Source organism: Platalea leucorodia, assembly GCF_965183815.1.
Source record: "Platalea leucorodia genome assembly, chromosome: 20".
NCBI classification, from domain to species: domain Eukaryota; kingdom Metazoa; phylum Chordata; class Aves; order Pelecaniformes; family Threskiornithidae; genus Platalea; species Platalea leucorodia.
In genome coordinates, this window is record NC_138842.1 from 8,700,821 (window position 1) to 8,723,390 (window position 22,570).

General features: G+C 59.8%; 4 protein-coding genes across 4 annotated transcripts; 3 read left to right on the forward strand and 1 right to left on the reverse strand.

Annotated features, from left to right (window-relative positions):
- Positions 1 to 2,595: 2,595 nt before the first annotated feature.
- CLDN25 (claudin 25) lies at positions 2,596 to 3,558 on the reverse strand (the record flags this gene model as incomplete). The annotated part of the gene is made up of 1 exon (XM_082330494.1): positions 2,596 to 3,558. Exon 1 carries the CDS (start codon positions 3,268 to 3,270, stop codon positions 2,596 to 2,598), a length of 675 nt encoding a protein of 224 aa, XP_082186620.1. The 5' UTR covers positions 3,271 to 3,558.
- Positions 3,559 to 5,409: 1,851 nt separating this feature from the next.
- On the forward strand, positions 5,410 to 7,492 carry LOC309599239 (G protein-activated inward rectifier potassium channel 4-like; the record flags this gene model as incomplete). Its single annotated transcript, XM_082330509.1, has 3 exons — positions 5,410 to 5,583; positions 5,691 to 6,888; positions 7,107 to 7,492. The coding sequence occupies 3 exons, from the start codon at positions 5,410 to 5,412 to the stop codon at positions 7,439 to 7,441; spliced, it is 1,707 nt and encodes a 568-aa protein (XP_082186635.1). The 3' UTR covers positions 7,442 to 7,492.
- An 867-nt stretch (positions 7,493 to 8,359) lies between these two features.
- On the forward strand, positions 8,360 to 20,510 carry UBE4A (ubiquitination factor E4A). The gene is made up of 20 exons (XM_082330827.1): positions 8,360 to 8,442; positions 8,570 to 8,728; positions 8,811 to 8,987; positions 9,239 to 9,351; positions 10,038 to 10,190; positions 10,321 to 10,480; positions 10,680 to 10,882; positions 11,110 to 11,301; positions 12,208 to 12,541; positions 12,804 to 12,930; positions 13,888 to 14,195; positions 15,068 to 15,200; positions 16,264 to 16,451; positions 16,891 to 16,991; positions 17,108 to 17,221; positions 18,102 to 18,276; positions 18,385 to 18,565; positions 19,024 to 19,171; positions 19,439 to 19,596; positions 19,792 to 20,510. The coding sequence occupies exons 2-20, from the start codon at positions 8,602 to 8,604 to the stop codon at positions 19,928 to 19,930; spliced, it is 3,231 nt and encodes a 1,076-aa protein (XP_082186953.1). The 5' UTR covers positions 8,360 to 8,442; positions 8,570 to 8,601; the 3' UTR covers positions 19,931 to 20,510.
- A 138-nt stretch (positions 20,511 to 20,648) lies between these two features.
- Positions 20,649 to 22,016, forward strand: ATP5MG (ATP synthase membrane subunit g). The gene is made up of 3 exons (XM_082330828.1): positions 20,649 to 20,802; positions 20,942 to 21,102; positions 21,831 to 22,016. Exons 1-3 carry the CDS (start codon positions 20,739 to 20,741, stop codon positions 21,927 to 21,929), a joined length of 324 nt encoding a protein of 107 aa, XP_082186954.1. The 5' UTR covers positions 20,649 to 20,738; the 3' UTR covers positions 21,930 to 22,016.
- The last annotated feature ends 554 nt before the right edge of the window (positions 22,017 to 22,570 follow it).

Here is a 22,570-nt window from a genome sequence, read left to right on the forward strand (position 1 = left end):
GGAGCGGGCGTGCAGAGAGGCGTGCTGGGGCGAGGCCGGGAGTCCTGAGGAAACGTCGGTGGTGGTTGTCGATGCTGGGAGGCTTCTGCTGAGTCTTGGTCTTCGGAGCGGGGACTCTTCTGGAGCCCTTTCCCTTGCAAGCCGCTCTGCGTGAAGGCGGCGGGGTTGGAAGAGGGAGTCTGCCGTTCCCCAGCAAGCGGCGGTAAAGAAGCATTCACGTTAAATTAGCGAAGAGGAGGAAAAACCGCCCTCTTCCTGTAGCCAAAATGGAGAGTTTCCTTATTAATTGGGGAATTGAAACATTTAATTACATATTGAGCTGCTAACATGACCCTCCGTTACGACGGCACCCTTTTACCTGCTGCTGCTGGCACCGCTCTGACAATGCAGATTTCTCGTCGGCAGCGGAGGAAGAGGGGGGAGACGCGGGCGGGGGAGGGCTTTTTCCGACAAATTAGACAGATGTTGCATGGACTTGTTCCGAGTACAAAATTTGTTGTAATTAGCAGAGCTGTCTTTGAGTGGAAATTGCCAGCGCGGTCCCGCCGCTCTGTCGGTGTGCGTTTCCCCGTTATTTAGGAACGAACAGCTCCCGTGGGAGAACCCTGCATTCTCCCAGTTATTTGACGATAAAGCGGAAGCGCCGTTATCTGGAGGCTCGAGCTGCCCGTGTCCAGGCAGCGAGCCCTGCCTCTGCCAGGTGCTGGGATGCTGCAGAGCCGGGGCTGCCGCTTTTTCAGCTTTTCTCCCCGTTGTCGTGACGGAGAGCGGGAGGAACAGCCCTCCCGCCCCTTCTCGGGGGGCTGCGACCGCAGTGACGGAGCACACCGGACTTCTGCGCGGAGACCCCGGGGCCGTGACACCACGCGCTCGGGAACCGCGCTCGCTCCTCCCGGCCAGCAGACGCCTGGCGATTTCCAGACGGCTTTTGCAATGCTGTTGCGTCCTTCCGACTTGCAGGCGAGGAGGATGTGGTTTGGGGAGAGATTCTCAAATTAGGAGAATCCGGTTATTCCGACCGTCACGAGACGGTAGCTTTGCCCCGTTCTTTGTGTTGCTGCCAGAAAGCGAAACGCCCGGCCGATGGCCAAAGCCTGCTTTAGAAAACCAAAAGCAGACTTCCGAGCGCAGGTCGGTGCCTGGAAAGCGGGGATATTTGGGTCGGGCTGGAAGGGAGGAGCGTCCCGAAGCTGGAAACCTTTGCTCTGTGTCTCGTCCTCCCGTTTCCCGAGGGCCTGGGCGAGAGGTTCCAGCCCAAACAGACTCTGCTCTCTGGGCTGGCCGGAGCCCTCCAGGGCGGCTGACAGTGGGTGCAGGTCTGTGGAAAGCACGCTCGCCAGCCAAGAATGCGCCCTCCTCCTTTGCCTCCCTCCGCCTGCCTTAGGAAGGACCCAGCACCCGCCTCTCCCCTCTTAACTCTGCCGTGCCCCGAGCCCGGCGGCGCGAGAAACACCTGGGGCGAAGCTCTCCTCTCTCTCCCTGCCCTCCCGCTCCTCTTCCTCCTCTCCAGCTGAGCAAAGGGCAGGTTTCGAAAGGGGACTTTTGGGGGAAAGCGGACTTTGCTTCCCGCAGGAATGCCGGCGTCGGCTGGGGGCTTCCTCGAGTTCGGTCACGCGCCCGCGGCTCTCAGCCTGCGGGGATTAAACCAGCGGTGAACTCGGTTTTTAACCAGTGCCGTAGCAGCGGGCTGGCTTCCGTCGGGACTCGGGGTGTTAATCCAGTGCGACGTTCCGTGCCGTGGGGCGCGCAGAGGCCTGCGAGCAGGCTTTGCTTTTACAGCCGAATGGGGAAAACGTGGAAGAAACGGTTGAGGAGACCCCCAAAACCCCGCTCTTGCCTCTCGTGCGCAGGTGAACGATGCAGCTGAGGAGCTTTCTACACGACGGTCTGTGGCACGCTTACGGCTTTATCGTCTCAGCCACGAGAAGCTAAGGCCACCGCAGGGGATGCGGCCGCTGGCGTCCTGCCTTTGCAGCAGGAGCGGTCTTCGGTACCACCTCGTCTCTCGTTTTCCCTCTCCCCCTTGTTTTCCACCTTTCCCTCTTTCCCCCCCAAGCTTTTCTGGACAGACCGCAGCATCGCTGGAGCAGCATCGCTGCCCCTTGCAGCTCCCGCCCTTCCTCCCCGCTCACGCCGTGCCTCGTGCAAGATGCAGCTTGATGTTCGGAGCACAGAAACACGCTGCCGACGACCGAGATAATTTATTGCGAATACACCAGAGCGATACGGAGACACAAGGAACGAGCTGCTACGCGGGGGCGCAGCTGTTAACCGCACCAGCCGCGGCTGCGGGGGGCTCGCAGGGGATGCGAGCGCAGCGTCATCGTTAAGCGACCCTACCACAAATGTCACCAGGAGTACAAGGTGCTGCCCGCTGCTCTGCCGCTGCCTCCGTCCCTTCCCACGCTCGCTTGGCGAGTGCTGCAGGAAAAGCTGGTACTCCTTCAAAAAGAAAAAGCAAAGCAGACGCACGTAGGAAGGAAAAAAATCTGCGAGGTGGCTTTAGGAATTGGCAAATCATCCTGTAAAACATGCAAGAGCCGTCCCTGCACCGGGAGGAGCCAGGAGGCACGTGGGGCACGGTGCCCCGAGTCCCTAGATGACCAGGTCTGCGGCTTTGGGGTGCGGGTCGTGGCCCCCGGCCGGACCCCATGCGGCGGGGGGCTGGTGGCAGGCGGGGGCCGGTGGCGTTTCGGTCGTCGCAGAGCGGGCGCTGCAGGCGAGGAGCAGCCCGCCGGCGGCGAGGAAGGCTCCGGCGAACCACCCCAGGAAGGTGGCCTCCCCGAATTCCCAGCGGGGGACGATGTCGGGGACGGTGTCGTCCCAGAAGTCAAGGACGGTGTTGTAGGCGACCCAGGAGACCGGCGCCAGGGTGGCCATCCCCGCCGTGCCGAATGCCGCTCCCCCGGCGAGCAGGAGCCGCCGCTTTAGCCCGGGTTTGCCCTCGCAGGCCCTCCAGCCCTCCAGCCCCGGGGCGGCGAGGAGGCAGCCCAGCAGCCCCAGCCCGTTGGAGAGGCACATCAGGAGGCGGGAGACGCGCAGTGCCGGTGGCAGCGCCAGGAAGGAGCCGTGGGCTCGGCATTCGACCGCCCCCTCCTCCCGGGCAATGCAGACCTGCCAGAGCCCCATGGTCCAGACCTCCAGCTCGTTCAGGTCCAGGCTCAGGCTCTTCCAGAGTGGCACAAAGGTGGTGACGCAGGAGGAGACCCACCCGAGGAGGGCCAGCAGCATCCCCCCAGCCTGCGCCTTCGCCCGCCAGCTCCCGGCCATGCTAACGCCGCCCCGCTAACCTGCGCGCCGGGCTGAGATAAGCCGCCCTGAGCAGCCGCCACCGGCATTAACGCTTGTGGAGCAGCGTCCGCCCCGCCGCCGGCCGCATCTGGCACCCGGGGGAGCGAATTCAAGCCTGTTCCTCCAACGCCGGGGTGTGGCCACGGTCATTTTCCAGCCGTTGTTGGTTTTTCCACGCTAAAAGAAAAGCACGCCCGGCTCGGCTGGAGAAGCCGGGTGCGTCCGCCCCCCCGCCTCCAGCCAGGGTCCCGCCGCGGCCTCACCGTGCCCGGGAGGGTTAAGCCAAAGCATGCAAATCCTCCGAGCCTCAGCCACCCCGAAGCGAGAGCCTTGGCAGGGAAAGCGCCTCTGAGCAGCAGCGGCTCCGGCCGCGGTGGGACAGGGAGGGGACCCCAAGGCGGGATGCGGGCAGCCGAGAGCCAGCGTCGGGCTCTTCTTGGGAGGGTTTGAGACATCGACTCCCCTTTGGTCATTAAATAAATATGCAAAGGGGCCTGCGAGAGCTGTGTCGAGGACGGGGATGCCCAAGGGAGGGTGCGCCTTTGCCCGCCGCTCACAGGTGGGCGCCTGTCACCCCCTCCTGTGCCCAGCACCGCGTCAGGGGACGCAGCTGCTGGTGCTTTACATGAGCAAGCTCCTGCCTGGGAGAAGACGTCCTGCTGCAAAAAAAAGATGGGGGAAAAGGAGGGGCCGCATCGTCAGGAAAATCCCAACTTTGTGCTGGCGCTCGCCTCCCATCCGCCCCCGCACGCGTCCCCTCTGCAGGGTCCAGCTTGCAGATTCATCTTCCCTGGGAGATTAGCGACTAATCTCTCCTTCATCTGCCGTCTTTCTTATCAACGGGGGTATTGGGGGCCAGGCTGGGAAATTACTGAGTCCTCCTGGCGCTGGGGGTCTGGCCCCGGTGAGCCGTGGGGGACCTTTGCAGGGGGCTCCCGAAAGGCCACAGCCGGGGGCGAGGGAGCAGGGACCGGGCAGGAGAGGGGGACGCTTTCCAGCCCTTGCTGACGGTCCCATTACCAAGGGTGGACTGAGAGCATCATCCCGAGGGCGAGAGCAGGGAAACCTGCCGGGAAACCCCTCCTGCTCCTTCCCTCGGGGTCAGGGCACCCGCTCCTTCCGATTAAATCATCTCGAGGTAACCGTGCCTGTCATTGAGACAGATTAACGGTGATCTTCTGCCGCTGGAGCAGGATTGGCGGCCGCCGCCGAGCTCCCCTTCCTTCCCTCCCACCGGCTGCAGCGGTGCAGCACAGCCCGGCGGAGAATTCCCATCCACGGCCGGCGGGAAGATGCCTGGCAGCAGCCAGGGTGGAGCGGGAGCTGGGAGCCGAGGACGACGCCTGCCAGCCTGGCAGCCGCTCCGCCTGCACGTGAGGTGGGTGCCCGCCTGGCCTGGGGGTGTGCGCGGGGCTGGGAGGTCTGTCCGGAGGCTGATGTCCTCCATCGCCGCGCCAAGGACCGCCGGTGCTGCTGCTCTGCGGCGGCAGGGGATGCTCGGAGGAGGCAGAGCGCCCGTGCTCCCCATCTCCATCCCCATCCCCGTCCCCATTATCTCCATCCCTGTCCCCACGGGTTACTGCTCTCGGTTGTGTTTCCAGGAACGTCGCCTCCCACCGCATCTCCACAGGGAGCGGGCTGGACTCAGCCCGTCCGCAGAGCCCAGCTATGGGGTCTGCATCGCTATCACGGGCTGTCCTTCCTCCCGCCCCCGGGGGCTGCCTGTGCCTGCTCAGAGTTCGTTAGAGAACCGGCAATTACGGCCACGTCCCAGGACAAGCGTGGAGCACAGCCGTGGGCGATCACCCGGAGCTTGCCCGCTGCCGGGGCTGCTCCCTGCCGGAGATGGATGCCGCCTTCCCCGGCCTCTGCAATGCAATTATGGCCCCTAATAGGCTCAGCCATCTGCTGCCGTCCCGTAGCCGCCCCGGCACGGTTCCGTGGCCGGCACATGCGCTGCCAGGCAAGGGCAGCCCCGCCAGACCCCGGCCCGTGGGGATGTGGAGAAGGGCCGGAGCCCCACACCGCCCTCCACGTCCAAAATAACCCCCCACTTTGTGTCCCCCGTGGCAGGACCCCCCGCCCAGCCCTGGGCTGAGCCCCCGCCCCAGCGCTGCCATGGTGCTCCCCTGCGCCCGCAACAGCATCAGCAGCGGCCAGCTGGCGCCCGAGGAGCCCCGCGGCCGCAGCAACTCCATCCCCCCGGCACAGACCCCCACCGCCAAGCACTTGCTGGCTTACCTGCCCCGGCCGCCCACCGACACCAGCCGGTATGGCACCTTCCCCCAGAAGGTATGGCTCGCGCCGGGGCTCTCGGGCATCCTTCAGACGGGATGCTGCTGGGCGGTCGTGGTTGTTGGAGGCAATTTCTCACCCGTGGGCTCCTTTCCACCCTGCAGCCCGAACTCCCAGCCGCCCCTGGGGCTATGGCAGAGGACAGCCGGCAGCAAGCTGGTGCCGGTGCCGCCAAGAGAAGCGCCCTGATGCCAAACTACCCATCCCTGCACCGCCGCGGCGGCATCCTCCCCGGCGAGCTGTCCCTGCCGCCGAGCCGCAGCAGCGTGGCCGCCCAGCACCATCCTGGCGATCTCTCCCGGTGCCCGTCAGTTGCCCCGCGGGAGGCAGGCGCCCGCCGGTACCCACTGCATGCGCTGAGCGTGCCCAACATCCCCAGCTCGGCACACGGCAAGACCCCTGCCCGCAGCATCCCCGCCGCTGCTGCCATCCCCGCTCCGGAGGGGCTGCAGAGCCGGCGCCGCAAGCTGCTGGAGGAGGACGGCCCGGTGGTCCAGGCTGGCAAGCGGCAGCGGCAGCGCTACGTGACCAAGGTGGGCAAGTGCCAGGTGAACCTGGGCAACATCCAGGAGAAGAAGCGGTTCCTCTCAGACATCTTCACCACCATCGTGGACCTCAAGTACCGCTGGTTCCTCTTTGTCTTCATGATGTGCTACATCGTCACCTGGGTGGTCTTCGGCACCGTCTACTTCTTCGACGCCTGGGTGCGGGGTGATGTCAGGCACCGGGGCGACCCCGAGTGGCGGGCGTGCATCGAGAACGTGGACGGCTTCGTCTCCGCCTTGCTCTTCTCGGTGGAGAGCCAGCGGACCATCGGCTATGGCTCCCGGATGGTGACGGCCAACTGCGCCGAGGGCGTCATCCTGCTGATGGCGCAGTCCATCGTCGGCTCCATGATCGACGCCCTGATGGTGGGCTGCATGTTCGTCAAGATCTCCCGGCCCAAGAAGCGCGCCCAGACCCTCATCTTCAGCAAGAACTGCGTCGTCTCCCACCGGGACGAGAAGCTCTGCCTGATGTTTCGCGTGGGGGACCTGCGGGACAGCCACATGGTGGACGCCAAGATCCGGGCCAAGCTGATCAAGTCCCGGCAGACGGCCGAGGGGGAGTTCATCCCCCTGGAGCAGTCGGAGCTGAACCTGGGCTACGACACGGGGGAGGACCGCCTGTTCCTGGTGGAGCCCCAGATCATCTGCCACGTCATCAACCGCCGCAGTCCCTTCTGGGACATGTCGGCCGAGTCACTGCGCCGGGAGCAGTTCGAAATCATCATCATCCTCGAGGGCATTGTGGAAGCCACAGGCGAGTGGTCCGCGGGGGTCGGGGTGGGGACGGGCGGCCCCCCTGGGGTCCCGGAGATGCCGGGTGAGCCTGGGCTTGGGGCTGGCATCCTGGCAAGAGATGCCCGGGGTCAAAACTGGCTCCACCCCGGCAACGGGTGACCTGGGGCTGGAAGCCCCTCGTTAGGCAGCGGGGGGGTTCGTGGCGGCAGCGGCGGCTCAGCCCTTGTCTCGCCGCAGGAATGACGTGCCAAGCCCGCACCTCGTACACAGAGGACGAGATCCTCTGGGGGTACCGCTTCGAGCCCTGCATGTCCCTGGAGAAAGGCGCCTTCCGGGTGGACTACAGCCGCTTCGAGATGACCTTCGAGGTGCAGACCCCGGCGGCCAGCGCCAAGGAGCTGCACGAGCTGAAGGAGCTGGAGCGGCAGGAGCACTCCACGCTCAGCCTCTACTGGGACCACCTCCTGCAGCCCTGCGCCCCGCCGGGGACCGGGCCCGGCGAGGATGCTCTCACCGGGCTGAGCGTCCCCGGCAGCCGGGATGAGCTGCTGGAGCGGGAGGCCACCGCCTGAGCCGCCCCCGGGGGCTGTGGGACTGGGTGCCCAGGCGCGCGCGGTGGGTGCCCGGCGGAGGGTCCCGCGCCGACAGTGCCATAGCCCACCCTCCCTCTGCGGGGCTGAGCCCTCCCACCCCGGCCCTCGGCCGCAGCTGCGTGGCGTCATTTTTGCAAAGCTGTTCTTTGGTAACGAGGAACGCAAGATCAAAACAACGGGTGATTAAAGTCTCTTAAGTAAAAGAACCAGACAAACGAACACCACCAACACTGCTGATGCGTGTGATGCTTGATGGGGGCCGCTGCTGCACAGCACGGGGGGGCCCGGGCGGGCAGGGGCTGGGGCCGGCGGGGGCCAGGAGCCCGGGCTGGCGGGGGAGCGCTCCTGCCCCCCGCTCCTTTGCCCCAAAACAGCGCGGATTCGCCCCCCGGGGCAGCGGGACCCAGCGCAGCCCCATCCCACCGCGGCCGCTCCGGCGGCCGGAGCCCGCCGGCGAGCGGGGCCTTTTATAGCGGCCGGCCCCGCCCCGCTCAGCCTCATTGGCCCTGCCGCCGCCGGCCCCGCCCCGCCGCGCTGACTGACAGCTGCCGGCCGCCGAGGAAGCTTGGCCACTGCGCGCTGCCGTAGTGCCCCGCGGCACGCCGGGAGCCGTAGTCCGGACTACAACTCCCGGCGCGCCGAGGCCGGGCCCGCGGCGCCTGGCGGCCCACGGCCCCGGACGTCCCTTTCCTTCCGCGCGCGGCCTTGGCGCCTTCTTTATTCAACTTCCCCGGGCTCGGCCCGCCGTGATTTCCTTGTCTCTGTACGCCGTTAGTGAGTTACACGCGGTGCCCGCCTCCCCACCCGTGTCCGTGGGGCGGGCCGGGGCACTCGCTCCTCCGTGCCGCCAGGGGTCGCTGCCGCCCCGTTCCTCAAAAGCTCCCGCCTCTCCGGCGCCCCACTTCCGGCGCACGGATGTGACGTCTATTGCGGCGCGACCCCCGCCCCGTGACGAGCAGTGCTGTCCGGCGCCGGGCCCGGTAAGCCAGCAGCCAGCGGGCTGGGCCCGCCGCGCCCGGGGGAGCGGCTCGGGGCCCGGGGGAGCGGCTCGGGGCCCGGGCGGCGCTGCCGGGCGGGTGCGGGCCCTGACGGCGGCTCTCCCCGCAGCCCCCCCCCGCATGGCGCGGCCCTGAGGGGAGATGACCGACCAGGAGAACAACAACAGCATCTCCAGCAACCCCTTCGCCGCCCTCTTCGGCTCCATCGCCGACGCCAAGCACTTCGCCGCCGTCCAAAAGCAGCAGCAGCAGCAGCGGCAGCTGAGAGGTGGGGCGGCGGGCGCCGGCCCCTCCGGCGGCGGCGAGGCGGCTTCCCCCGGCCGGGCACTGAGGAGCTCTCGGTTTTGCAGGCGAGGAGACTTCGGTCAGCCAGGATGACTCCGACAACAGCGTCTCCGAGAGCCTGGACGACTGCGACTACTCGGTGGCCGAGATCAGCCGCTCCTTCCGCTCGCAGCGGGAGCTGTGCGAGCAGCTCAACATCAACCACATGATCCAGAGGATCTTCCTCATCACCCTCGACAACAGTGAGGAACCCGGGGAAGCCTCCTTCTTATGCCGGGGGGGGCGGGTGGCTGGGGAGGCTCCGTGGCGCTGCGCAGAGCTTACCAGATCCGTCTGAAATTGGAGGGGAGCGCTGGGAGAGGGCGCCTGCCTCAGCACAGCAGCTCGCAGCAGGCGGCTTTGCCGCGGGCAGGGCCCTGCCTGCAGGTTGCGTTGCCTGCCGGCACGTTGTCCGTCAGTTTGGGTGAAACAGGTCGATCCGTGCCTTTCCCAGGCGACCCCAGCATGAAGAGCGGGAACGGGATCCCAGCGCGCTGCGTCTATCTGGAAGAAATGGCCACGGACCTGGACGACCAGGACTGGCTGGACATGGACAACGTCGAGCAGGTAGGGCCACCTGCCTTGGGCCACAGGCGTTCCGCTTACTTTGGCAACGGGAATGGAATTTATTTATTTCCTCGCAACGCACATGTGCTGCATCCTGAATGTAGCTGTTTGCCAGCCTAGCGTGGAGCTGCCAGTTGCGGCTTTGCTGGAAGTGGCCACAGGGTTTTTGGGGTACAAGGCTGAGAAAGGTTTAGATTTTGCTGCTTCTGTTCCCTCCTCCTGCAGGCTGCAGGAGTTTGCTGCCATGCAGATTGGCTGGGGATGGGGAGGGGAAGAAATTCAGCCGGGATGGGGCGCGAGGGAAGGCTTGGGCGCGGCTGTCGGAGGCAAATGCTGCTGGCAGCGGGGCAGCGTGCCGTCTCTTGCGCTGCCGAGCAAAACTTTGTGACCGGCGTTCACGCACACGCTCAGCTTCGTCATTCCTGGAGGGTTTTTCAGTGAAGATAACTCCTGTTAGGGCTGCTATCGCTCTTAAAGGGGACTGGGGAAATTGTTTAGCCAAGGAGCAAGCCTGAGGTTTATGCTGTAGTGCTTATGCTATAGTGCTCTGTTACTTAATGAGGGGTAGAGAGAGCTCTTCCAGACAGAAATAACTTAGCCTGTGGTGATACAGGGCTGCTTTTTCTGGAGGGATTGTCTCTCTGCCAGGGCCGTTCCACTTTCCCTCTGTCTTTGCTGGTGCCTAGGCCCTGTTCACCCGCTTGCTGCTGCCGGAGCCTGGAAACCACCTGATTTACATGACCTCCGCCAGCACGCAGAACCTCTCCGCCGACCGGGATGCGGGGGAGAGACAGATTCTGCGCTACCTCTATGCCTGTTTCCAGAGGGCAAGAGAAGAGGTGGGCAGGGGCTTCTGAGGAAGAAGGTGGCTTTGTCACCCAGCTTTCTGGTCCGAGGTGACTGAGCTGAGATTTCAATGGCCAGAAGCGGATGCCAGGCTCCCAACTCTGTCTCGTTCTCCTTGCGCAGATAACCAAGGTCCCGGAGAACCTGCTACCCTTCGCCGTGCGCTGCCGGAACCTGACCGTGTCGAATACTCGCACTGTCCTCCTCACCCCGGAGATTTACGTCAACCAGAACGTGTACGAGCAGCTGGTGGACCTGATGCTGGAGGCGCTGAGAGGGGCGCGTAAGTCTGGCTGGGTTGTGCCGTTGGCTTAGTGCTGCGAGGCTGCACTTCTCGCTAAAGCTTGTGGGAAGAGCATTGTCACTCAGGCGAAGCTTTGGCTCCCCTCATTGCCAAAAGGGAGGGCTGCGTTTCGGTCGTGTGTACACGTGAGGTTCGGCCGCTTGGAGCATCGTGGTAACAGCCTTGCTTCCCTCGCTAGACTTTGAAGACGTGACCGAGTTTCTCGAGGAGGTCATAGAAGCCTTAACGCTGGACGAGGAGGTGCGGACGTTTGGGGAGGTCATGGTTCCCGTGTTTGACATCCTGTTGGGCAGGATCAAGGACCTGGACCTCTGCCAGATCCTGCTGTACACGTACCTCGATGTGCTCCTCTACTTCACGAAGCAGAAGGACGTAGCAAAGGTGGGTGCCTCGGCCCGATCGAGAGCTCCTCGCGGGTCCTGCTTGCAGGAGGGGCACATTTATAGGAGCGGATCTGTCGAGGTCAGACCAACAGTACAGTGTAACAGTGCCCTGTGTGTTTACTCTTCTCCCTCTCCTTCCTGATAGCCTGTCCCAAACACGTCGGTTTGTGGGATTTTTTACTGGGATTTTACGTAACCGCCAGCATGTCCTGCTGTGTTCCCTAGGTTTTTGCAGGCTACATCCAGCCCAAGGATCCCAGCAACGGACAGATGTACCAGAAGACTTTGCTGGGCGCCATTTTAAATATCTCCTGCTTGTTAAAGACCCCCGGCGTAGTGGAGAACCACGGCTATTTTCTGAATCCATCCCGATCCAGCCCGCAAGAGATCAAAGTGCAGGAATCCAACATCCATCAGGTGGGCTGAGGCGTGACAGCACTGCTTGCCGTGTGTTTTAATGGCCTCTCGTTGCTTGGGGGTTAAAGACGTGATGTCAGGGCTTTAGTTCCCTCGCTGACTCTGTAATATCTGGCTTGTGACTAAGCAAGTCACAAAACTGCTGTGGATTCCCCAGCTGTAATGTGTGAATGGTTTCGCTGCCCTCCCCAGGTGGTTGTAACCCAAGTCTTCGTGTGGAGCAAGTCGTATTTTATCAGAGTAGTTGTCTGAGCTTTGGGAAGAGGGTGGGGAGGTACTCGTGGAACAGATAGCAGCACTGTAGCTCGAGGTGCTACGTGAAGATCATCTACCTTAGGTGTTGCAATCACCAGGAAATAGTTTTCAGCACCTGTCCTGTAATTAAAACGCTGGTTGGCTCCCCAGCAGAGAAAGTGACGGGCAACGTTCTCTCTTGTTATGACAGTAAATGGCTTCCTCAGAGGAACAGTGTTCAGAACATTTCAGTAGGGGAGGAGCGAAGCATTAAAATGTAGGATATAAATACAGGAGTAAGCTCGGGTGCAGAAGTGGACACAGAGAGGGGCTTTTCCAGTCACGTGTTCTTTCACAGCCATCATTGCTGCCAAAAATGTGTAAAAAGTTTTGGGTTTACTCCCCATGGAAACAACTTGCTCTCAACTATGCTTTTGAGGCTGTCCCTAATTATTCTTTGCTGCCGGCCTCGGGGTTTGACCCACTCGTAACGGGTGTGTCTGACAGGTGATTAACAGAGGCGGCCTGGCTGTGATTTGCTTGCCAAGGCCTGCCCTTGAAAAGCAGGATGCGGTCAAGAGCCAGGAGAGCTCTGAGAGCGTTAATGACGGGAGAGGCAAAAGAGCGATCCCGCCAATGACACCTTCGACCGCATTCCCTTCCCCATAACAGTTTATGGCCCAGTTCCACGAGAAGATCTACCAGATGCTGAAGAACCTGTTGCAGTTGTCTCCAGAGACGAAGCACAGGATTCTCTCCTGGCTGGGAAACTGCCTCCATGCGAATGCGGGCCGCACCAAAATTTGGGCTAACCAGATGCCGGAGATCTTCTTCCAGATGTACGCCTCAGATGCCTTCTTCCTCAACCTGGGAGCCGCCCTCCTGAAGCTGTGCCAGCCCTTCTGCAAACCAAAATCTCCGAGGCTGCTAACCTTCAACCCCACTTACTGTGCCCTGAAGGAGCTGAACGAAGAGGAGAGGAGGAGTAAGAATGTGCATATGAAAGGTACGCCCAAACCTCGGGAGAGCGAGGGAACGAGAAAGGGGATCTCCTCAGGTCCTTGCCTCTCCCGGCAGTGCCCTCTCAATGCGTGCCGGTAAAGGGAGAGCTAAATGCGTTGAGAGGGGCAAGGGAAGAGCTGAAGACAAACACAACACTGCCTAGTATCACCAGCAGTCGTTCTGCGTCTTCAGCGGGGGCCCTCTTGAGCCCTCTCCTCCCTGACACTGTCGAGTAGGATTTGACGCAGAGATGCTTTTCATTCCAGGTTTGGAAAAAGAAACGTGCTTGATACCTGCTCTGAGTGAGCAAGAGCCGGAGTTTGCAAACAGCTACAATCTGGTGACGGAAAACCTGGTCCTCACGCAGTACACCCTTCACTTGGGATTTCACAGGTAATGGCGCTCAGATCGCCCCCAGCGCTGTTTTTCCACCTGGGTACGGCCACGGAAATTTTTAGTAAATACTCGGAATACAGAGCGTGCCAGTTGCGCTGCCGAGTACCTTTTGCTGCACGTTTTGACTGATGTTTGAGCCTCAGGCCGGCTGATTTTAGAAATAAACTTTGTCCACTGGTGCTCACAGTCAACGCTAACAGCCTTAGGGGCTCTGCATCATTTATAGACACCTAACAGCCAAGTGCTGGGCGTCCGTGGGTCGTGCGTCTTCCCCCTCTCCTCGGGGGAGCGAGCCGCTGGCGTCTCCCTTTTCTACTAGAAAGCATCTTGGCAGCAGAGCACCTGCCTGCTGCAAGGTCTCTGAACCTCCCCAATAAATGGATTTAACGTGAAGCAGAAACGCAAGGTAGCTGTCCATTTCCAGGAAAGGATTTTCTGGACACCAGAACACGCTATTTTTCTCAGCTTCTCTCTGCAAATCGTTGCCTGGATACTGTGAGGTCACCGCTGATCCAAGCACCGTCCCCTTCTGGTTTATTCTCTAAATATAGAAATAGACAAAAAAGTTATGCAGGCGGCTTGTTGCTGGGAAACTGAAAGTGTCGCCTCGCAGGTGTCTCTCGGGCTTGCCGAATTCCTGACCTTGGTACCCTAAGGGGGCTTGCAGCTGCACTGGCTCGTTGCCCACACCTCTACAGAGGGCTTTGCAGCGGCCATCGCTGTACCAGGCCGCTCTGCAGACGGCTGCGGTTCCTCGGTAAGGTCTGGTATCCTCCCAAGCCCTGGCTTGTGTTTCTCCAAAGGCTTCCTGTCACTGGCCCCCCAGACAGATTATCCACGGGAAATGGTTTGAACAGGATAAAAGCATGCGCTAGTTTATGTATTGCTTAGGCACTCTGTGCTGAACGTACGTACGTCCCGTCTCACCTCCTCCTTGCCTTGTTTTCCGGGTAGGTTGCACGACCAGATGGTAAAGATAAACCAAAGCCTTCACCGCCTGCAAGTAGCATGGCGAGAAGCCCAGCAGAGCTCCAGCCCTGCTGCCGACAGCCTCAGGGAGCAGTTCGAGCGCCTGATGACCATCTATCTCTCCACCAAGACAGCGATGACGGAGCCGCAGATGCTGCAGAACTGCCTGAACCTGCAGGTGTCCATGGCGGTTCTGCTGGTGCAGCTGGCCGTGGGAAACCACGGGACGGAGCCCGTAGAGCTGACCTTCCCGCTGCCAGAGGTGGAAAACAGCGCATTGGCCTATGTGCCAGGTGACGCCGCTTGTCCTGCTGGCGGTCTGTCTGTGTGCCTACCGCAATTAACCGTCCAAGTCTAGAGCTACTCGCGTAATACTGCGTTTAGGGTAGTTACACGGATGTGGCCCGATTCCATAAGATGTTCATAGCACCTGGGTTTCCTCTTCACCAAGGTGCTTAGAGGACATTCTGCCTTTGGAAAGAAGGGGTCCAGAGCACGTAAGGAAGTGTAGGGAGGGTCAGCCACAATTTCAAAAAGGTCAGCAGCGAGCTCAGAAGCTCCAGAGACAGCTGGGACCTCCGTGTTCACCTTACAGACTAGTCCTGGTGCCTTCTAGACGAGCAGTGGCAGAGCTGTCCAAGGAAGCGCTTCTCTGTCCAGAGTAGGACGCAGTGCTACAACCGATGCATCTTTCTTTGCATAGAATATTCTCTCTGAAGAGGGTCATTTGAAAATTTGGGGCTCTTTGAGGGGGCATACTTAGGGTATTGATGCTGCTGGCCTTTTAAGGATCCCACTCATGGCCAAGTTGCAAAGATTTGCCAAATACCGTATTGATTTACTGTTCTCCCTATGCACAAAATCCCCGCTGTGGTTTCTGTTGTCTAGAGATTCCCCTCCCTTGAGTTTTTTTGTGTGACAGTGCGTACGATCAGCAGGCGGCTGCTGGGTTTCACCCAGTAAGTGACCTGACCTCTGAGAGAGGTGAAGTGAACCCTGCGTCTTACAAATTTTGTCAGGCAACAGATTGCGGTGTGCGGATACACCTAGTTAGTTCCCGAAACTGCAGTCGGAATCAGGGCAATGAGGGGAGAGCGCGCGGGAGGCTAGAAAAGGGCAAAATGAGCTGCCCGAGGAGGAACTCAGGTGCGATCTCTGTTCGCAGAATTCTTTGCCGATAATCTGGGCGACTTCTTCATTTTCCTGCGGCGTTTCGCTGACGACATCTTGGAGACTTCCGCCGATTCTCTGGAGCACGTCCTTCACTTTGTTACTGTTTTCATGGGTGACGTGGAGAGGTATGTACAGCCCCAGGTGTGAGCCCTGGGTGCTTATCTGCAGAGCACCCAGAGGGGAACAAGCAAGTGGTAATTGTCAGAGGTGTTTTGAGGTTTGGTTTAGACGTCCGTGAGTGGGTTGATCTCATTGGAAAAGCCAAATTCTGCCCGCAGGAGGCACAGTGAAGCACAGGCTTCCCGTGAGGTACAGACAGGATTCGGCGTCTAAATACTTGTTTGGTTGTATTACGCAGGAGCCTCGTCAGCTAGAGCCATTTTGGTACTTGTTAAAGGAAGCTATTGGGATTGATCTGTTTGGAGTCTCTCTATGAAGTCTACTATGGTAACTGAGCGCTGAACAAAATTGAGTAGTTTTATCGATCTTCCTGATAAGACGTCGCCACGCACGCTGCATTTCTGCTGTTCGTTTGTTTATACTGGCATGTGTAAATACAGCGAGCTCACGACGGCGGCAGGAGCAGATGGGGATTTCACTTGGTAGGCAGCTTTCGCTCTCCCCGCTGGCCCCGGGAGATGGAGGCTGTAGTTCTTCCTGGCAGAACCCTGCGGCGTGACCTTGGGCGGGTGGTCTGGCTTCTGCCCGACGCGTGCAGCAGAGGAGAGTTGTACCCTCAGCCCAGCGACCTGTCATGTACTGGACAGCAGGCTCAGTGGGCAAAGCGCGTTGGACTTGCAGGATAAGTAGGAAGCAAGTTGCTGGGCAGGAAGCAAACAGCTGGGAGGGCAAGTCGCGTTTGCTCGGGAGCTACAGCTGGCAGGCAAGCAGGGGCTGCGAACAGCGTGCGCTGCCCGGGAGGGAGGGAAGCAACAGCTTTGCTGTTCCCACACCTTCTCGCCTCTCTGCCTGAGATTTAACTGTGGGCACTGAGTGCGTGCCTTCACCCCGTGGCTCCGGGATCGAGAGGGAGCCGCTGGATGCCAGTGTTAGTTTTACAGATGGTCTGCAACCGCTGGACGCTCCTGCACGGATGGGCGCAGCTCCTGGAGTGCTTCCTGAACAGCTCGGTCCCCGTGCCCCGGCCCTCATGCCATCTGGGATTTGCTTTGTTGTTTTCTCTTGCAGGATGAAAAATCCTCATCTGCGAGCCAAGCTGGCAGAAGTGTTGGAAGCTGTGATGCCTCACTTAGATCAGGCCCAGAACCCGCTCGTCTCAAGCGTGTTTCATCGCAAGCGAGTGTTCTGCTCTTACCGAAACGCTGCCCATCTTGCCGAGGCGCTTATCAAAGTCTTTGTGGATATCGAGTTTACCGGTAAGCACGAAAGCAGAAGAGTTGTCTTCCTTCTGTAAGGTCTGCAGGGGGAGTGCCTCCAGGGCTCAAAGTACCTCGGTAAAAACGAACGAATCTATTTGCACTTTTGACGCTGTTAGGCAGGTGGCATTCCAGCAAAGCTGGTCTTTCCAAACTTCTGGTTTGTGCAGAACTGCGTATCTAGGAAGGATAACCTCTGGAGCTATCTATGAAGGATAATCTCTGGAGCTCAAGCTTTTCAGCTTGGCAATGCTTACAGCGGGTCCTCACCTGTCCTCTTCTAACAGGGGATCGGTTGTACCGCTTTGAAAGCGGTGACAGATTTCACTGACCTGTATGGCAGCAGGGGTTTATTTCAAACAAACTGCGAGAAGGAATCAGCAGCCCCTGCCTGTGCCCGCTGCCCACTTGAAATGCTCTGACTTTTGCTTGTGTCTAGGTGACCCGCACCAGTTCGAGCAGAAGTTTAACTACCGCCGTCCCATGTATCCCATCCTGAGGTACATGTGGGGCACAGATTCGTACCGGCAGAGCATAAAGGTGAGGCAAGAGGCACATATGTCAGGGAGCGAGTGCAGCTCTGTACGGAGCGCACGGATCTGTGTCCTGCCATTGCGACGGTGCCGCAGCGTTCACCGTTCTCTCATTCCTTGCAGGCTCTGGCTGATTACGCCTCAGAGAACCTGGAGGCAATGAACCCTCCTCTCTTCTTGCGCTTCCTTAATTTGCTCATGAACGACGCTATTTTCCTGTTGGATGAAGCCATACAGGTAGGGCTGAGCGCACATGCTGTCGGCATCACGTAACCAACAGCTCGCTCTCCCCTGAAGATGGCTGGGTGCGATACTGACCTTCTGTCCCTAGAACGGTATCAGCTCGCTCTGGTCCTGCCCGATGAATCTGTGCAGTAGATGTTTGCAGGGAACGATTCCAGGCTGTTGTGGCCAATGCCCTGGGAGAAGGGGTGAAGGCAGAAGTTCGGCGGGGTCTGGGGCGCTGCACGCGGGGCCCTCTCTTCCCTCCCTTTGGTCTCGGGAGGCGGGTCAGAACAAAGAGGAGCAAAAGGGCTTTTTTCAGATCCATCATGAAGTGTGCTGGGGAGTTGCGAGGACATCTGCCTGTTGCTAATCTGGACATAGCCAGGCTTTAAACAACCTCTGCAGTTTTTGATTATCAAATCCCCGTGGCCTTTCCGCAGGTGCTTTCTCCTAACAAAGGCTTTTTGTCTCCAGGCGGTTCTGCTTTGGGTTTACAAGGCAAGTGCCAGGTGAACTCATGTCCCTGCTGCGTGGTGACTGTCTCTCCACGCCGTTCACAGCTGCTTGTGGCTGTTAGGAGGGGCTTTTTGGGGGAGCTTTTACCTGCCATAGGATGGATTGTCGGCAGGCCAGCAGATAAAATGGGTGATGTGGATATTGCCCATCTGGTTGTGAACATCCAAGGGCTTTCTACGGTTTGCCATCTTAACAAAATGTTCCGTGTTTTGTGAAACGTGCGGTTGTGAGAGGCCTTTTCGAGCACTCCGCTGTACCTTCCGTGTCCCGACTTGGCCTCTGTCAGCCCAGGGCAGCGTAGAACAGGTCTGGCTTAGCTGTCCTTGCTCGTTTACCTGCCTGTTCTCCCGTACACTTCCCTGCCGTGTCTTTGCAGTACCTCAGTAAGATTAAAGTTCAGCAGATCGAGAAGGACCGTGGCGAATGGGACAGCCTGTCCCAGGAGGCTCGTCGCGAGAAGGAGTCAAGCCTGCAGATGTTCGGTCAGCTGGCGCGCTTCCACAACATCATGTCCAACGAAACCATTGGCACTCTGGCCTTCCTGACCTCGGGTAGGGAGAGCGACGCCTGGGAGCAGGTGGGCGGGAGCTTGGTTTCAGGGTGGTCGGAGCGGGACGGGATTGCTGAGAAGCTTGGGGAACTGTTGGTTTCCGTTCCAGAAATTAAGTCCCTGTTCGTGCATCCTTTCCTTGCTGAGCGCATCATCTCCATGCTCAACTACTTTCTGCAACACCTGGTCGGGCCTAAAATGGGAGCTTTGAAAGTCAAGGATTTCAGCGAGTTTGACTTCAAGCCGCAGCAGCTCGTGTCCGACATCTGTACCATCTACCTAAACCTTGGGTAGGTGACAAGGGAGAGCTGGCGTGTGGGGTGGCGGGAGCCATCCTGCAGCCATCCCGGGGACGTCGTGGCTAGCAGAGCCCTGTGGCCCCCTGCGTTGCAGGGCAGGAGCGTCCTCTCTGGGAACAGCGCTAACAGAATCGCTCTGCCTGCTTACCGCAGGCCTCAGTGGGCCTTTCAGAAGTGTGCTGTGCTCTTCTGTCATAATTTTAATTTAAATTACCTGGGGAAGTCAGCTGCAACCCAGCTAGCAGGGATGGAAGTTAAGCACCGTCACGGTTACATTCGTACCTTGGGTTGCTCTGGAGAGGACCTGGGAGAAATGCTCAGTTACGGTCAAGCTTTTCCCTAGCTTTGAGTCCTTTGCTATGGTGATGCAGCTGTTGTGGGGACTGTGGTTTTGCATTCCGATAAATGTGGATTCTTAAACCTTTGCTCTCTGTCAACCTGTGGTCCAGGGATGAAGAAAACTTCTGTGCCACGGTGCCCAAGGACGGCCGCTCCTATTCACCGACACTCTTTGCCCAGACCGTTCGGGTTCTGAAGAAAATCAACAAGCCCGGCAACATGATAGTGTCTTTCAGTAACCTGGCTGAGAGGATCAAGGTGAGAACCGGAGTGAATTTAAGCTTTAAGCTCACAAAAAAGAAAAGGTGGAATGGGTTCCTGGCATCATTTTCCATCCGTGTATCACTGCATCTTTGTGTGGAGCTGGATTCCTGGGAGTGGGGCTTCCTCTGAGGCTCAGGTGGGGCAGCGGGGAGGGCTCCCTGCCAGCACGGACCTGTAAATGCTTTAGCTACGAGTTAGGCGCAAACCTGGTTTGGACAAAACGGGGAGACCGAGTCTCTAAAAGCGGCGCATGCCCGCCAGTCTCTTGCAGACCGCCAGCAGCAGGAGGAGGAGACCTACGCCGACGCCTGCGATGAATTCCTGGATCCGATCATGAGCACTCTGATGTCGGACCCTGTGATACTGCCCTCCTCCCGTGTCACCGTGGACCGGTCAACTATAGCCCGGCACCTCCTCAGGTACGAAGCACAGGCCTTGTGATTTGATGCTTTTGGGGGATCTGTTTCGCTTATCCAGTGATGGCCAGTCTCGGCGTGTCTGCTTCGCTTCACAGCAGAAAGATCATGCCCCTCTTCCTGGCCTACCTTCCTTTTTTTCTTTTTCTCCTAGCGCTGGAACGGTCTGAATAATCTCCTCAATGCTTTGTCTTTCAGTGACCAGACGGATCCGTTCAATCGGAGCCCCCTCACTATGGACCAGATCAGACCAAACACAGAGCTTAAAGAGAAGATCCAGCGGTGGCTTGCGGAGAGGAAAAAGGAGAAGGAGGAGCTGGAGGACACGCTGAACTGAAACCCGGGATCTCGCCCCTAGACCTACAATCACTGGCGAGATAAATGCCTTGCAGGGGTAGCAGCTGGAGCGTCTGTGCAACTCGCCACCTTAATCAAGACCGCATTTAGTGCATCTCCAGAGCCTCTCCTAGGACCTTCCCTTTCCTCCCTTGCTCTGTCTTTTCCTTTTGAGACTTACTCTTTAATACTAAGACTTTTCACCGCACTACAGCTGTGAGCCTCTGCCTCGGGGGACGACGGCAGCCGCCCCGGCCCTCTATTACTTGTTCTTTGTGTTGGCCGTGTTCTTCTCCAGCACCACCAAAACCCTCCCCCCGTTCTGTTGCTGTGTTTAAACTCTGTAACCGCCCGTTCCGTGTGAAAGCGATGCCTCTGCACCGCAGCCGCTGCCGGGGTCCGGGGTGGGCGCGGGCTGGAGGTCGTGCTCCTCGTGCGCGCCGGTGGCGGAGCAGGCTTCCCTTTCCCAACGGCCTTCGGGAACGGAGGGGCGCTGGAAATTAATGGAAATTAAATACAGAGCTGATGTTACAGCTGGCGGTGGAGGTCTGGCGGCAGGGAGGCGCTGGGGGTAGGAAAGCCTCTTTGTTTTGGCTTAGAGCCGGGCGCGAGTGGGCCCGTCCCCCGTGGGCGGGAGCGGCACCGGCACCGCCCGGGACTCGAACCCGCGGCGGCGCGGCCCGGGGTCCTCGCCGGGGGCTGCCCGCGGCAGGCGCCTGCCGGGCGGGCGGAGGCAGGCGGCGGGCGGGCAGCCGCGGCGGCGGGGCCCTTCGCGGCGGCGGGGTGACATTCAGCGGGCCGCCGGCAGCATGGCGCAGGCCGCGCAGAGGCTGGCGCAGCGCCTGGCCGCCCGCGGGCCGCAGCTCCTCAGCGGTGAGCGGCGGCGGGGAGCGGGGCTCCGGAGGGGCGGGCGGGGCGGGCGCGGGGGGTGAGGGCCGAGGGCCGGGCCCGGGGCGGCCCCGCGGGCACCTGCCGTTGGGAAAACGCCTTTCCCCCCCCCCTCTCCCGGCAGCCGCAGTGGCGTACTCGAAGCCCCGCTTGGCCACGTTCTGGTACTACGCCAAGGTGGAGCTGGCCCCGCCGACCCCCGCCGAGATCCCCCGGGCCATCGACAGCATGAAGGCCATGGTCAGGAGCTTCCAGGACGGCCGCCTGGCGCAGCTCACCGTCAAGGTACCGCGGGGAGCGGGGGCTCTGCGGGGCGGGGAGAGACCGGTCTTCCGCCAGCTGGGCTGCACCTCGCGCTCCAGAGATGCGGTGTGTTCGGTGCCAGGCTTTCAAAACGTTACGTTTACCAAAATGTATCCGTTTTTTCTGGATAAAGCTGAGGCACAGGCGAATTCTGCAGCCTCTTCGGGCCCTATCAGAGTATTGTACGAGCCAGAGGCGTTCTGCGCGGTGTTTTTCAAGACCTGGCTTAACCACTGGCACCCTGGCTTTGAAGCCCAAGGAATTTAGGGGCCAGAGTTGGAAGCCTTTTCTTGTATTGGCTTTGCCTTAACTCTTCCCCGCCCGGACTAGGCTGCGCTCGTGCTCCTGCGGCCCCGTCCTTATCTGTCCCAGGGGAGAGAGATTTAGCCCAGCCGCCGGGAACGGCTGCGTCATCGGTCGGCCTTGAAATTAAAGCGCTTCCCACGTACACGGGTTAAGAAACGATCTTTTGAAAGGGCTGTAAAAAACCAGGAATGACTAAACGTTTTAGAGCCCTCTTAACGACAGGGTCTGTCGGGTGGTGGCTGAATGCGATAAATGCTCTGTTGCACTCTTGTTTTTTCACTTAAACGGTTGCCTTGTGAATGAGTTGACGGCTTTGCTTGTCCTACATGGAGCTCGACTACAGGAGTGGGGAAGGAAGCTGTCGCAGGAGCAAACGATCTAACCGGTGGCTTCTTTTCTTTCAGGAAGCGCTGAGGAACGGTCTGGTGGCCACGGAGGTGCTGATGTGGTTCTACATCGGGGAGATCATAGGCAAGGGTGGCCTGATCGGGTACAACGTCTGAAGACTCGCCTCAGTAACGCCGTCTCCGGTGCCGTGGTCCCGAGTCTGTAACGGGGTCTGTGATAATAAAGCCAGGAACCGATGCTGAGCTGTCGTGGTCTTTTGTGGCGGTTGGGGTGCGAGCCTGTCCCCGACCCGGTCGTGGCGGTGGCGGTCAGCTCCTCGGAGAGGGCCGGTCCCCTAAGACGGCACTAAAGCTGGCTTGGTGACGCCGCTGTTCGTTATCACGCCCGTGCTCGGTCTTTGGACAACCGCTGTGCCTCAGCTACAGCGTTAGGGAAGCCGCGAGAGCCCCGGTTTCAAACTGAGAGCGCACATGCTTTCATTTGTTTCCGAACATATTTCAGGTCAGCCAGCGGGAACCAAAAAGAAAAGCCAGTACTTTATTTACGCTATCAAAAGGTATCTGCCGTGGCTCATATCATAGGGTACGTAGCACTATTACCTTTGGAGGAAAGCGGAGCTTTACTGCATGGTGTCTTAGCTCGCCGCTGGCTGGAGGTGTAAGCTGTCTGCAAATCCACAAGCCTGCTCATTTTCAGCCAGCTTTTGTAAAGGTGTATACAAAAACCTGGTGAGATCACCTGCACTCTAACGTGTTTTCAGAAAATAATTTGCAGGAGTTCTCAGAAGCCGGCAGTC

Coding starts and splice junctions, on each gene's coding strand:
- UBE4A (XM_082330827.1), top strand. CDS start 8,602: ATGACCGACCAGGAGAACAACAACAGCATCTCCAGCAACCCCTTCGCC. Junction 18,277..18,384: donor TCTGGCCTTCCTGACCTCGG/GTAGGGAGAGCG, acceptor TTTCCGTTCCAG/AAATTAAGTCCCTGTTCGTG. Junction 19,597..19,791: donor ATAGCCCGGCACCTCCTCAG/GTACGAAGCACA, acceptor TTTGTCTTTCAG/TGACCAGACGGATCCGTTCA.
- ATP5MG (XM_082330828.1), top strand. CDS start 20,739: ATGGCGCAGGCCGCGCAGAGGCTGGCGCAGCGCCTGGCCGCCCGCGGG. Junction 20,803..20,941: donor CGGGCCGCAGCTCCTCAGCG/GTGAGCGGCGGC, acceptor CTCTCCCGGCAG/CCGCAGTGGCGTACTCGAAG. Junction 21,103..21,830: donor TGGCGCAGCTCACCGTCAAG/GTACCGCGGGGA, acceptor CTTTTCTTTCAG/GAAGCGCTGAGGAACGGTCT.